Source organism: Pogona vitticeps, chromosome 4 (assembly GCF_051106095.1).
Source record: "Pogona vitticeps strain Pit_001003342236 chromosome 4, PviZW2.1, whole genome shotgun sequence".
Taxonomy (NCBI): Eukaryota; Metazoa; Chordata; class Lepidosauria; order Squamata; family Agamidae; genus Pogona; species Pogona vitticeps.
The window spans coordinates 56,278,684-56,294,489 of NC_135786.1; the positions used below are offsets into that span (position 1 = coordinate 56,278,684).

At 42.1% G+C, this 15,806-nt stretch overlaps 1 protein-coding gene across 11 annotated transcripts in view; it reads right to left on the reverse strand.

Annotated features, from left to right (window-relative positions):
• The window catches only part of BRPF3 (bromodomain and PHD finger containing 3), a 55,602-nt gene that overhangs the window by 12,163 nt on the left and 27,633 nt on the right, over positions 1-15,806 (reverse strand). For 4 of the 11 annotated variants that reach the window (XM_020795193.3, XM_078392748.1, XM_020795210.3 and 1 more), the window contains exons 7-8: positions 15,384-15,653; positions 4,064-4,567 (exon numbers count right to left, since the gene is read on the reverse strand). In XM_020795193.3, the coding sequence (XP_020650852.3) occupies positions 4,064-4,567; positions 15,384-15,653 (774 nt within the window). The remainder of the gene's footprint in view (positions 1-4,063; positions 4,568-15,383; positions 15,654-15,806) is intronic. The other 7 variants (XM_072997446.2, XM_072997448.2, XM_072997452.2 and 4 more) reach the window with 5 other exon arrangements.

The following is a 15,806-nucleotide window of genomic DNA, read 5'->3' on the forward strand; positions in this document are numbered from 1 at the left end:
CATTAAACAAAATCATAGAGGATAATTACTATCAATGACTATTAGTCATAATGGCTAGAAGTATTCCAATATTAAAGACAAAATGCTTTTGTATATAAGATGTTGGAGAACACAAGAAGGATGGTTTTATTTGTTTTCAGGTCCTGCCTGTGGGCTTCCCATAAGCATCTGGCTGGATGCTATGGGTGGAGAATGCCAGACTAGATAGGACTTTGATCTGATCCAATTATGTTCCCAGGGATTAATTTGCTCTCTCTAGTCTAATTTCAACTAATTCCCCTAATTAACCTTTAATTATATTTTCCTGAAAAATGTTTGCTATATAATTATAATGAAGAGGGCAGGAAAATTCCCTGAACAGAATTGCTTTTTACCTTAGCCAGATTTAATGTGTTGTCTTCTAATCTCCTGGAAGGGAGATTTCCAGGCATACCCTACTCTGAAAGTTTCTGTCCTTGCGACGGTGGTGAAGTAGAAACAGTGGGGCATGTCCTCTTATACTGTCATTTCTATCAAGATCTCCTCAAGGATCTTCTCTCCCATATTTTTCTAAAATTTCTGGTGAGATCTGACAAATTTTATATTCTTTTGCTGCTCTCCGATAAGGTTTCTTACATTACTAGTAAAGTGGCCAAATACTGTGCTTCCGCAATAGCTTGCCGCATTCTTCTGATCACACAAGGTCTTCGAGCGTCCCTGCTTTTGTTAAAGATTTCTTGTTTAACTTATTTTCTAGGAGTTAGGGTGGCATAATGACGGTTATATGTGTCTCTTAATTTCATCCTGTATCATGTGACTGCTGTGATGTTTTAAAAGCTTTTATATCTTTTAATGCTGCTGGCTAACTTAGAACTTCTTTTTAACTTTAATGTGGTAAAATAGTCAAAGGATGCATTGATGGTGTCATGTCTTGACCAATGTCTCTGATATTATGTGATTTTAACTAAACAATGTATTCTTATCTTCCTGGTCACTGACAGTAATAATGAGTATAAACTCCCAGAAGTTCATTATACATTTTTAGCATATTATTTTTAAAAAGCAGGGAGGGAAACCATCATAGGAGAAACAGAGTCAAAGAAAAAAATCTCCTCCATTTAGTAAAAGACTGGAGCACAGTAGAACTGTAATCAATTTCCTCCATTTTAATTGCATTTAATCTCTTTACCCAACCTGCAGCCCAGTCAAATGAGCCAATGAACTTTCAAATAAGACTTTCAAATGAGACACAATTAATGCTCTGTCTTAGAAAGCTGTACTAGGTGTACAAGCCAGCCCACGATACAGAAGAAATCCAAGTCACAACAGGCATCATAGAAGGGAACCCATATCACAAAAGTACCACACAGCACATAATGTGGGGAGGTGAAGGACAACTCACTTTGTCAACCAGCCTTAAAAACATTTCAGCCCATAGAGAACCAGCTATCATCAGAGCACACCTAGGCCCCAACAGTGCTGCCTAATTTGGACATTGGGAGCATTGCATATCAGTACTCTACAGTGTGCACTGGTTTCCAATGGAGTTCAGATGTACTTCAAGGGGCTATGTTTTGCCTATAATGACCAAAACATTGAGAACTATATTGAATACATATGGGGCATTCTTCTTACATTCCATCATAATTCTCATTATAAACTATAGAGCACCTTCCTCTGTTTGCAAAGTCCATATGTACACACATGAAAAATGGTGTTATCAATAGGGGCCCCAAGTTTATGAAATCTCTTTCTCCCAGGACACCTTATGGCAAAATACAATGTTATTCAAGACATTCTAAAGCTTGCAGTGAAGTTTCCATTAGGATTTGTATCCTGGTCCAGAATTCTATAGAGTAGCTATGCACTAACAATGTTGTGTCCACAATATGCTGGCAGTCGATTGAGTGCCTGGTCACATGATTAGAGGAATATGGGGCATGTGACAACTAGCAAAATGTGTCCTACTGCTTGTGAGATTGCTGTTAAAGGACTGCATAACCTCAACAAGATTCTGGCTTTGATGTGTTAAAGGTTCTCTTTTGGACTTCATGCTCCTAGTTTTAAACTCCTGTAATTTACTATCAGTCTAAACAAACATGTTTGTACAACACACACATTCACCTCTCATACCTGCATTCATCTATTTGCCACCTTCCAGATGTGTTGGATTACACAGAATGTACTAGCCAGCTTGTGTTGCCTGAGCATTCTATTCTAACACATCTCTAGAAGGTACCAGGTTGTAGAAGATTGCCTTACATGAACTATAAAATGCAGCAGTGCAAGCCACCCTGCATGCCTCACAATAAGCAACACCTACATGGGACATTTCACTTATTAGTTTAACACCAATTGTTGCTTTGTAACAACACTCTGCATACCTCAAACAGGTATCACTGTACTTACAAAGATGGAACTCTATACCAATCTGACTTTATTTCATCTTGATCCTCTAAGACAGAGATACATTTTGGTACTCATAGCATAACACTCCAGACTTTCCTTTGACTACGTTTGTAAAGAAATCTCCAGAATGAATCTTTAAGTATGACCATTCTTAAAAAATTGATCCAAAGAAAAACACTGTTAAGAATTAGTTACTACTCTTACTTAATTAGAACACACATATGCTAGTAACTTAATCTTGAAAGAGCAAAGTAAGAATGAGGGAAAGACAGAAGGCACTAGGATTTTTTTTACTGCTTCCAGTTTTTTCAATGTCTTTTAAGCCTGGTTCACAGGTCTGTGGTTATTACTTGATGACTGCAGCATCAGATGAGTTTGTGTATGTGTACAGCTCTAACAACATTCAGAAACCTTTCATTATCTCTTCAATTGCTGTGTTTTTTCTAGAGGGGCAAGTGACAAATCTACAAATGATGTACAAGCATGTGTGATACAGCCCTGGATTCAGGAACATACTCAGATCAATGCTTTAATCTTTCTATTGGGTGATCCAGACCCTATAAATAGATGAAGTTCCTGAATAGTGTTTCCCTCCTTCACAATAATCTGATCTGTATTTCAAAACAATGTTATCTCTCTGTGTGCGAATTACTTCTATTCCGACTCAGAATCACTCAAGATCAAGAATAAGAAGCAATAGGGAACAATATGCTATAAAATTTTCATATAACTTATTTTTCCTCTCTTTAGCTCTCATAACATACCAGGATTTACTCTATTTAAAAGGTTTGTAAATAACAGGTTACTCTGTCTTCAAAAAGGCATGGGGAGAGATTTGTGATTCAGATGGATGTTGGAAACAGGGGCACATAATTTTATTACATAAAGGAGGGGGAAACCCGCTCCCCCTCATCTCCAACTGTTATACAGTGGTGCCCCACATAATGGGCACCCCATTTAACGAAGATTTGTTTTTTGCGATCGCTTTTTTAATGGCAAAAAATCGCTTTGCGATGATTGGTAAGCTGTTTCGCTTACTGATTTTCACATAGCGATGTTTTTTCTAACAGCTGATCGGTGGCTCCAAAATGGCCGCCAGAAAAAAATGGCCGTCCGCTGTGTTTTCGCACCCTTTCCTCGCTTACCGGGCAGCGAAAATGGCGGCCGCATGGAGGATTTTCACACAACAGTGAATTTTTTGCCCATAGGAAAGCATTAAACGTGTTTTAATGCATTCCTATGGGCTTTTTTGTTCCGCATAGCGACGAATCCGTATAGCGACGATTTTTCCGGAACGGATTATCATCGCTATGCGGGGCACCACTGTATATTACACATTTTCTGAAAAAAAGCCTAGCAGCATTACGAAAAATTTCCAAATTATTCCCAGATTTAAAGACCAATAAAGCTACCATCACCCCCCCCAAAAAATCTTCGGCTTAATTGCTCATAGCTTTCACTCACGTTCAAGAAATACATAATTAATTGCTGATGCTAGGATTTATGTGACAGCCATTCAGTTACCAAAGGGACTCAGGGAAATGTCTGATGCTATAGAAATGTGATGTGTTTTTGCCAGAAGGCAAGCAGAGCAACTAGAAAACACATTCCTACCCTGGGGTGGGGGTCTCTGACTTTCCAAGACACCAGAGAAATGAAAGCTCAGGGAAGTCACCTGTCACTCCTGCCTGCCTGGGGGATTTCTTGCCATCGCTCTCGCTGCAGCTCCCACTGTATGACCGTTTCCGAGATAACCGCTCACCCTCTATGCTGGAGGGGGAGAGCTGCCCACTCTGGCTGTGATCCTCTCCATTCTCAAGGGAACAGTCCAGACCTTTTTGCAGTTTCACCCCGTTCTTGGCTTTTTTAAAAAGGACAGATGTCCGCCTGCCCACTCCACTAAACAGAGGGCTGGCAGAAGTGCCCGTGGCCTGAAGGGCCAATCCGTTCAGGCCGTTGTCGCTGAGCAAGCGCTGGAAGGCGTGGCTCTCCCTCTGCAGCGTCTTCTTATCAAAGAGCTCACCCTCAGACTTCAGCCGTTTATGTAGTCTTTTCAAGGACTTGCTTTCGCTAATGGGTTTGAGAGTTGGAGGGTCCTGCAGAGAGTCCAGCTCCGATAGGGAGGGTGCAGGTCCTGTGGGCTCCAGGGTGGGGGGAAGTGGGGGCTTGGTGTCATCTGCTAAAAAGAAAAAGAATCTGCTTGAACATTTTAGAAAGTATTTCCCCAAAGCATGGATTACAGCTTTCTGCCCTTTTCTATGGACAGAAATCAGTAGCAGATCAGTGGTAATAGATAACTTTTGTTGTATACTCTTAAAAAGGCATTCAGAATGTGTGTGAGTAAGGGGGGGAATCATATCTGTATCATTCTATAAAATAATGGAAGTATTATCTCCCTTATAAGATTTGCTGGACATTAAACCATTAATGTTACTCAAAAGAGCAGTTGTCTGCATACTTACTCAATCATAAATCCCATTAAATTTATTGAGAGTGAGTTCCAAGAAAACATGCTGAAGTCTGAACTGCATGGACCTCATTTCTCCACCCCCTTTCCCACCCCCTTTTTCTGACCCTCACACTATTTATCGATCTCTGCAGACTATAAATGGGTCAGGAAATACTGAAGGGCAAAAGAAAGTTTCAGGAGCCCACAGCCTGTTGAAAGTCAATAGGAAATAGTGACTTATGTGTCCTTCTAGTTATCCCCTGCACTAAGATAAACAAATTCAACCAGAGCTTAACAAATAAACAGACTCAATCTCAGATTTTTCCCCACTGAACCTTCCTTTATTTCTAACATTAATATGCCTGAGCATTTCATGCCACTTCACACTGAATTGAGATTAGAGATTAACCTGCTCCTTCCACCTTTTAAGCTCCTGCTCCTATACAAGCAATATTTGTCATCTGTGCAGAGTTGTAGCAGTCACCATGGAAACAAGCTAATTCATTCAACTTTCTAAACATCATGGGGTGCCCACACTGTGGCAAGGTATGGCAGCTAATAAAAGCATAAGGAAAGCATAGACAAACTATGAATGCAAAATATAACAAACTTCCCGTTATCCCCTTTAGTATAGATGCTAAACAAAAGTTGTACAAGTTCTAAACTGATTACAGAGACCAAAATAATAGAAGTACAGTAGATCACTGTGTCATTTTTTATTGGAAAGCACTTTCTGAAACATCACTTGAGAATACACTACTGCAATAAGGTTTCTTGGTTAATAGTTATGAATAATCCAGGCCCCCACCAGGTGGCAGCTGATCACAAATGGGTAATTATGGGAATAGGGATGTTGGGAAGAATGGACAAAGAGCCCTTCAAATCTATACAAACTCATTGTTCAAAAGTATCCTTATGATAGACATTGCAAGTGCTGGAACCTACCAGAAAAGGCCTCAACATTTTCTACTGAATAGTCATTGTCCCTGCAAGATTGACAATAGATTTCACAACTAATACTGACATTTAGAGAGCTTTAGAAGCTTGGCTCCATATGACGTGTTACAAAATATTATGAATCTCAAGCTGCACTTGGAAAAAGAAAAGTAGTTTGTTAGTGGCCAGAGTTACAATAAAAAAAATAATATGCTATTACTGATTTGAGCTCTAATATGAATGGATAATACTTGATCCACTAGATACTGTTGTAGTGCAGTTTCCATCAGTCCTCACAGATAACAATGAAGAAATATGGAAGCTACAATTCAAAAGCATAACCAGATGCTACACCAAGAGATCAGCAACTAAGATATTGGACATCAAGTTTCTAATGGGGGAAAAATAACTTTTAAAAACCCACATTAAATGTTACCAGCTTTCCCTATTCTTGCCAACTTGAGCAAGCTCTAACATTTTCCGCTGGTTCTTCCATCTCAGCATGAGACTTGTATATCTAGCAGAGCTAATGGAAAGCAAAAATACTACGTAAACGAAACCTGAGTCGTCATCAACCAATTGGATTTTTCCTACCTACAATACAAAGATTTTCCTCCTCCAAGAAATCTTAAAAAGTGCACACATGCAGTTAGCCACATCTTTCACTAAGGGAACAACAGCAACAGCAACAGCAACAACAACAACAACAACAAAACCAATGAAGAGTGGGCATAGAATTTATTTTAATAGTTTGAAAATGGCTGCTGATCCACCCTATACTGCTGTAAATATATTTATCTGAATTGCTAGTCATTACTCAAAGCAGGGATGGGCAAAGCATGTAGCGCCCAAAGGATATTTTTCCTCTTTTCTCAGCAAAAATAGTTAATTTGCATCTCTTGGAAGCTTCTAGCACTGGTGATTCACTTTTTGAATAGGTCACTGGGCTCCTTCCTATACAGTGGTGCCTCGCTAGACAGTTACCCCGCATGACAGTTTTTTCGCTAGACATGGACTTTTTGCGATCGCTATAGCGATTCGCAAAAACAGTGATTCCTATGGGGGAATTTTACTGGACAATGTTTGGTCCCTGCTTCGCAAACCAATTTTCGCTAGACAACGATTTTGACAGCTCCCTCCGTGCTCGCAAACAGGTGTTTTTGGGACCTAAGCTTCGCAAGTCTGCGATTTAAACAGCTGATCGGTGGTTCGCAAAGCGGCTTTCCTATGGCCAATCTTCACTAGACAATGACAATTCTTCCCCATTGGAACACATTAAACAGGTTTCAATGCATTCCAATGGGGAAATACTTTTCGCTAGACAATGATTTCGCTAAACAGTGATTTCAGCGGAACAGATTATCATCATCTAGCGAGGCACTACTGTATCATGTAACACCTCAATAAGAGAGGTTACTTACCTGTAACCATAGTTATTTGAGTGGTGCTCTGTGAATCCACACAAATGGTTTTTCTGTGCCTGCGCAGGACTCCTTGCAATATTCTAGAGCTTTAAAAGACGTTAGTAGGACCTTGCCCCGTGGACCTGCCCTGCCCATAACACCTCAGTTCCAAAGATGTCCGCCGCTGTCAAGGCTCTGACTCCAACAAGCTCAAGACACCAAGTGACGGATAGCGGGGAGGATGGGCAGGATGCGTGGATTCACAGAGGACCACTCGAAAAACTATGGTTACAGGTAAGTAACCTCTTTTTCTTCTTCATAGCCTCTGTGAATGCACACAAATGGGTGACTAGCAAGCTCACTTACTGAAAGGAGGGCCGTCATGCCAACAATGAAGTCAGCACAGCCCTTCCAAAACTTGCTTCCTTCTTGGCCCTGATAATGCATCACAAAAGTCAAGGGTGTAGACCAAATGGCCACTCGACAGATGTCAGGGACCTCAACGCCACGCAACCAAGCTGTAGAAGTAGCCATAGCTCTCGTGGAGTGTCTTTAGCACCTCTGGCGGAGTCTTCCCTGCCAAGTCATAAGCTAAAGTAATAGTAGAGACAATCCACTTTGAGAATGTCTGCGAGGAGGCAGGAGAGACTTTTCTTGGGCCATGGAAGCACACATAGAGTCTGGGAGAAGTGTGAAATTCCTTAGTCCTGGAAATATAAAATGCTAAGACATGACGAACATCGAGAGAGTGGGGCATGTGCTCAACATCAGAAGAGGGATTTGGAAACAACATCAGAAGGATCAACGGTTGATTAACATGAACATCTGAAATCACCTTGGGAAGAAAGGATACATCTGGATATAATACAACCTTGTCTGGGTAAAATTGAATATAAGGGGCATCAGCTCAAAGAGCTGACAGCTCACTTGCTCGACATGCAGAAGTTATAGGCACAAGGAACAGACCACTGTGGAAGTGGAGGCCGTGGAAGTGGGCGCATGTTCCGTAAACCTCTCAGAAATATTTTCAAAGTAGGATGAGAAAATAAATGAGAGGCCTCAGACCCCGCAGGCTGATACGAAACTATAGCAGAAATATAAACCCTTCAATGCTGAATGAGCCAAACCTTGGTCAAAAAGATAACGAAGGAACTTGAGAAGGGTGTCCACGGAAACTGGAACTGTGGGCAATTTCCGTGATGCATCAAATTTGGTGAAAGTGCTCCACTTATAAGAATATAATAACTGAGTAGAGGGCTTCCTTTCCCTATCTAGAACTTCAGCCACAGTAAGGAATTCTCCACAGTGTAAGGTGTAGAGAGTTGAGGTCGGGATGACAAATTCGGCCTTCGTCCTGAGTCAGAAGGGATGGTTGAAGTGGTAATCTCAGGAAGTCGGTAGCCATGGCTCCGACAGTAGTGAACCATGGTTGCTGAGGCCACCATGGTGCTACTAGAATGGCATCGAAGCTCAGCTGATGGAGCTTGACTATCATTTGCTGGATAAGAGGAATGGGCAGAAAGAGATAAAGAAAGCTATCACCCCAGTCCACCATGAAAGCATCACCTAGAGAGTTCTCTCCTCTTCCTACCTGAGAGCAGTACCTGCTGCATTTGGAGTTGACCTGAGTGGCGAAGACGTCGAGACTTGGTGTTCCCCACCAACTGCAGAAACGAGAGAAAACAGTATCATTGAGGGTCCATTCGTGGGTTTGGGTGGTAAGACTGCTCAGATGGTCTGCAACCTCGTTGTTCTCTGTAGCCACATGAAGAGCCACAGGAAAGACATGGGGACCGTAACATCATTCCCACAGTTGAATCGCTAAATATAGAAGATTCAAAGAATGGGTGCCACCATGTTTGTTGATACAGGGTGGTCATATTGTCCGTAATGACCTGGACACCGCAACCAGCTATGAGAAATTGGAAAGCTCAGAAGGATTTGATAACTGCTAGAAACTCTAGGTGACTGATGTGCAGCAGTCTCTCTGAGCCTGACTACAAGGCGTGGATCTTGCAATGACCTCAGTGTGCACCCCATCTTATCTGACTGGCATCTGTTGTGACCTGTACTGTCAGCTGGAGAGGCCTGAATGGGTGGCCCACCAGGAGGAGAGGAACAAAGGTCCACCAGGTAAGTTGGCGAGCTAACTCTGGGGTCACCAGCAGACACTTGGAAGGATGGTCTAGCAAAGGGGCGAAATAGGATAGGCGCCAAGCCTGTAAGGACCACATCTTCAGTCACGCATGTTGGAGCACAGACATAGTTGAAGCCATCAGACCTAGCAGGTGCTGCGTATGGTAAGTGGTGACTGTGATGCAAAGCTGAAAGGGGCGAATGGCTCGCCTTAACTTGTGTATTCTTTCTGAAGGGGGATATACCCTGGCTGCGATGGAATCAAGATGCACCCCAATATAATCCGTGGTCTGCAATGGTTCGAGATGAGATTTTTTTGTAATTGACTTGCAGGCTGAGGTCTGCCAGAGTCTGAAGAACAAAGGTAGAGTCCCTTCAGGCTGCGCTGTGTGAACTTGCTACTATCAACGGAAATACCGTGATGTGGTGTACACGAAGATAGGCAGCCACCGGAGCCAGACACTTTGTAAAAATCCTTGCAGCAGTGGACAAACTGAAGGGGAGAGCACAAAATTGGTATGCCATGCCCGTGAAAAGAAAACTGAGATATCTGAAATGGTGCTTGTGAGTTGAAATATGAAAATATGCATCCTGTAGAACTATAACCACAAACCAGTCGCCTGGCTGAAGAAGAGGGATGACTGATTCGAGGGTGACCATGCGAAAATGCCTCAGATGAATGTAGGTATTTAGAAATCACAGGCCCAAGATGGGACGGAGGCCTCCATCCTTTTTGGGAACTGTGAAGTAACGTGAGTACTGTAAAACCGTTCAGAGTATCTTGGGGAGGCACTCTCTGGATAGCACGTTTTTGAAGAAGGAGTATAACCTTGTCCTCTAGAGCAGGCGAGTAAGTTGTGGGTCTGATATGATTGAGAGGAGGAAGCTCCTTGAATTCTAATAGGTAACCGTAACATATGATGGCGAGCACACAAGTGTCCTTGGTGATGGTGGACCACTTGTCGAAAAAGGGAGCCAGCTGGGGATGATAAGGACAGTCTAGGAGAGAAGAGTCAATGCTTGTTTTTTCTTGCAGGGTGATGGAAACCTTGTCTGAGCTGAGCAGGGGCCTGGGAACGGAAGGGAGGAGCTGCGGAAGACTGAGGAGGGTTGGATCTTTCAGGAGCCAGAGCTGGAGGTTTGTAGGGCCAATATGGTTGCTGGTATTGTTGAAAGGTAAAGGACCTATGCCATTGGTTACACTGTCGGTATCTGGGCTGTTGGGTAGGGTAAGAATGGGCAGTCTTGTGCATCTTGTGCAAATTGTCCATCACCTCATATGACTTCTCATTAAAAAGACCAACGCCATCGAAGGGAAGATCCTCAATGCGAGATCTAGCGTCATCATTGATCCCTGCCGAGCGCAACCAAGCATGCCTTCTGAGGGCAATAGCTGAAGCCAAAGCCTTCGAGGCAGCATCAGCCGTGTGGCGAGATGCAAGACGCTGCTGTTTAGCTAGTGTAGTGGCCTCAAGATGAGTGTTGAGAGCAGAGGTTCTGGTTTCCTCAGGAGCAGCCAGAAGGACCGAGAGGATCTTACTCCACAGTTGTCTCTGATAAGCTCCCATCGCGGCTTGGTAATTTGAGACTCTCATAAGAAAGGAGGCCAGAGAATATAGGTAACGGCTGAAGACATCCAACTTTCCACCTTCCCTATTGGTAGGACTGACTGAAGATCGATTGCCAGCAAGGGACTGATTTGACTGCACTGTAATCGAGTTTTGAGCAGAATGTTTAACGAGAAAAGCTGTGTCGGATCCATGTGTTCTATAGGGGTTCTCAATGCGTCGAGAGATTTGGGTAGACCTAGACGGCTTGTCCCATGACTCTTTGATAAGGTCCAACATGGCTGGTATGAATGCCAGACTCAAAAGAGGGGATATCTCTCAATTTATGTCATTGAAGACAAGGTCCTATTTGGGAGGGGGAGGCTGTTCAATGTCGAGTTCCAAAGATTTGGCCAAATGGAGAATGAGCTGGGAGTAAGATGCAAAGTCTTCAGATGGAGGCGGTGGGTGGATATCTGCGACATCCAAGTCAGGTGTTGGTAAATTCAACGGGGTCTCCCTAGGAACTTCTGAAGGGAGATCCCGATCCTGCTCAGAAGCCATTGAGATCGAAGAGTCCCTAGAGAGAAGAGGCGAAGGGGAACAATGATGAGCCCGAGGTGAGTGAGCTGAGGTTAAAACCTGTGGGATCAACGCTGAAGCATGAAGTGAGTGGGACCTATGGACAACAGAACCCGGCTGTGAAGTCAAGGCCGCTGGCAGGGAGGATAAACATGCACGTTTCGTTGGTACCCAGTCCAGTCGGGGGATCTCAGATGGGGATAATCCGTGTTTGGAAGCAGATTTTCTTGGTGCTGGTATTGCAGGGTTGTGCTGGTAGTACGCTCAATATCAACGTAGAGTGGGAGGTGGTGAAGGAGATTGAGAATTTGTGGGAGAGGCATACATATAATGTACACGCCTAGGCCACCCATAAGAATCCTCAACATAGTGGCGATCGGATTCATTCAGCCTGTATCCAAGGAGTCCTGTGCAGGCGCAGTAAAACCCATTTGTGTGCATTCACAGAGGCCACAAAGAAGAAATATGAGATTTTTAAAAACGGAATTTAACTTCTAGATGCTTCCAGTTTTTTTTCTTCTTCTTTTGTTTCCCTGTTGCATCTTTGGCAGTCTCTGAAATTCTCAGATTCACTGTCCCAAGATTCACCAAAGTTGATTGAAATTCCTGATTCAAACCTTCATGTTTTAAATTATTATTTCTACCCTATTATGAAGCTGTTTGTGCTATCTCAAACTTCTATTACCATGGGCAATTTTTTTCTCATAAATTAATTGAACCCCATTTGAAATAATTTTGTTCAACAGGGGCAGCACTTGGTTTCCAAAAGTTAAATGTGCAAGAATCTAAGGCATTGCCAGCTTAGAACAGCTAATGTAAATATACATTTTTAAAAAGCTTCAAGGAAGCTACTGCTGGCTGATATTAACTCTACTGCTTCAGCTATGGCTACAATGTCTTATCTCAAATATAGAAAAGATTTCAAATGGCCTCTCCTAATTATCTACAGTGGTGCCTCACACAACGATGTTAATTGGTTCCAAAAAAATCAACGTTGTGTGAAACATCGTTCTGTGAAACACCATTCCCCATAGGAATGAATTGAAAACCGGTTAATCCGTTCCAATTGGAACGGATTGCCATCGCTGAGTGAAAATCCCCATAGGAAACATCGCTGTGTGAAACAATGTTTCCTTCATTGGAATGTATTGAAGCCGACTCAATACATTTCAATGGCTTTGTGAAGTCCTTTTTCGCTCCTGTAAAAGTGCCTTACAATGTTTGGAAGCTGTTTTAAATGATTGCAATGGTTAGTCCACCTCCTGAAACCTATGCAAATTGATTTTGGTGTTGTTCTGACACTTCGTTAATTTATGATGATTTTTTGAATTTTCTCCATTGGAAACCATTGGATGGTCTGTCTAATGGTTTCCAATGGAAAAAACAAAAAATCATCATAAATTAACGAAGTGTCAGAACAACACCAAAATCAGTTTGCATACGTTTCAGGAGGTGGACTAACCATTGCAATCATTTAAAACAGCTTCCAAACATTGTAAGACACTTTTACAGGAGCGAAAAGGGAGATCGGGAAAGGGCTCTTTGATCTCCGTTTGCCTTTTAAAGTTCTTCCCGATCTCCCTTTTCGCTCCTGTAAAAGTGTCTTACAATGTTTGGAAGCTGTTTTAAATGATTGCAATGGTTAGTCCACCTCCTGAAACCTATGCAAACTGATTTTGGTGTTGTTCTGACACTTCGTTAATTTATGATGATTTTTTGTTTTTTCCATTGGAAAACATTAGACAGACCATCCAATGGTTTCCAATGGAAAAAACAAAAAATCATCATAAATTAACGAAGTGTCAGAACAACACCAAAATCAGTTTGCATAGGTTTCAGGAGGTGGACTAACCATTGCAATCATTTAAAACAGCTTCCAAACATTTTAAGACACTTTTACAGGAGCGGAAAGGGAGATAGTTGTGTGAAAATCCCCCATAGGAAACATCGCTGTGTGAGGCAGCAAATTTAACAGAAAAAGGCATCGTTGTGTGAGGCACTCGTTGTGCGAGGCACCACTGTAATTTCATTTTCTAGTATGTTTTCACTTCTTTGGTATCTTATAAACATTCACTTTCTAAAAGTCATAAAATAATATCGAAGGCTTAAATGGCTGTTTTGCAAAGACTCAGTTTTAACAAAGTAATTAGCATTTTTACGTTATGGTAAATAATCATATACACCAACAGCTATCTGACACCAGGGCTGCTATTCTTTTCCATTCTGTATAAATCACATGCCATTCTGATGCTAAGAGTTACACAAACCAGGAAGGTTTGTTACACATATTCTAAAGCTGAAAAGAGAGTCCACCTTAACAATTGAATCCCTTTAGTTATTGGAACAGTGCAGAGGAAAACAGTGTCAAATATTTAAACAAGTCAACTAACAATGGGCACTTCCATACAAAGTTTTTATTGCAAAATCACTGTCTCATGAAAACAATTTACAGGGGATATACGTAGTGCTCTCATGTCTTCTCACTGCTTCTTCCTCCCCACCCCCACCAACAATCTACTACAGAGTGAAAGATGGAATAGCTGCACAATATCTTCTGACTACAAGTGATAGAAAACACCTAAATTGATGACCAGTAAGTTCATACTAAATTTTAGCAATCACAACTATTTCTGTTTTATTTCATAGTACTAAACATCAGCACGAGTGTTCTGTGTGTTCAGCCAGGGGCAGGGAGCACTTAATGTCCACCAGCTTTTTCCGAAAATGCTGTCACGGGAATGACATTATTTAGATATAATAATGAAGCAAGAACCAACCCTTATTGCTTCTCTATTTATTTTTATTCCTATTCTGCATCCTCCCCAGCCTTGCAATGTGTCAGAATTTGAAGATGATAATTTCTTCATTGCTTTTAGGGAACTGTCAGAAGGCTACTTACATATTGCCAAATCACACTGTTTTAGAAAACAGGTAGAGCCATTCTTGCTCAAAAGTAAACTAAAATCTGCTTTCAATCCCTCATGAGCTATTCTGTAACTGTGCATGCTATGTTTAATTCACAGCTGATGCTGGGATCAGAACCCAAGGATCCTTACCTTTATCTGTCAAGAATTATTTGAAGTAATCTGGGTTACAGTTCCTCCAGAATCTCATTTAATAATATCCACGGTTCACTATTAATAGTATGTACCCAATAGCTAACTGTTGTTTGAGGGATGAGAGATCAACAACTTCCTCAGCCTTTAGCCTCTTTCTGACAGGATTGCAGGCTCAATCAGTGCTTCCAGTGTTGCTGTCTTTCTGATACAGTCCTCTAAAACCTGGGATAAGAACTTTAAATATATTTTTCTAAGGCTGACAGTTTTGGGGAAAGTTGCATCCTGGCAGGTATGGTCCTACCATTAGGCAAACAGAGATTACTGCTTCATGCAAAGGATTTTAGAGTGCAGGACTGATAACAACGTGTAAAGAGAATTCAGCTGTAGGTGTACTACAGTACATAGCTCACCCTGCACCCCAGCCCTCCCCTATTCTGCTCAGCTGCACCAAAGGCAACCAGTACTGTAAATCAAATGCTAGTCTGGTTGGCTTCTGCTTACAGGAGGTAGGTAAATCAATTTTTCATTTTGCTCAGAAAGCAAAAGCTCTTGAGCTGCCTCTGTATCTTAGCATATTCTACTGATGTCCCAGAGAAGTTTGTGCAAATGGATTCTGGGTCGCAGCCATCCAAGGAGGGGGGGGGGAGGGGAGAGAGACTAAGCACCATTTTCCTAAAATGCCACAAATTGTTAAGGATCTTTTTCATATTCTCAATTTCTTTGACCATTTCTGAATTTGTTGTTGAAAGCAGTAATTACTCAATGCCTTCTTTCCAAAGAGTTGCATGGCATTCATGAACACAGATTCTTGGGGTGTTAAAAGGACTCCCTTCTCCCGTATAGCCTAAACTACTTCCCTTAGAGAACTAGAGAAACATCTCACCTTTCTCTCTGCTTTCATCTTGTTCTCCTTGTAGTATTTTCTCCAGTCCCTCCTCCCATGGAGCTGGCTCTCCATTTGGCACAGTTTTATTCTGTTGCTGTGACAACTTTTGCCTGACAGAGTTGATTTCCCGTCTCAAGAGGCGGATGCGGCGAGTTCGGGCTCCGCTGGACCGCATGGTGCTCACCATGTCCAGCTTTTCCAGTAATTCCTTCAGCTGTACTTCCAATGAAAGATGAGCCCGATTCTCGGGGAGGAGAAGGTTATCAACTGCAATGAACAAAACAGTAGTGTGAACAACCAATCACTGACGCCTCATGCCTATTAGAAGAGACATGCCTGGAATATCTTAGTACAGTGGTGCCTCGAATTACGACCATAATCCGTTCCAGAAGATGGACGTAACTCGAAATGGTTGTAAGT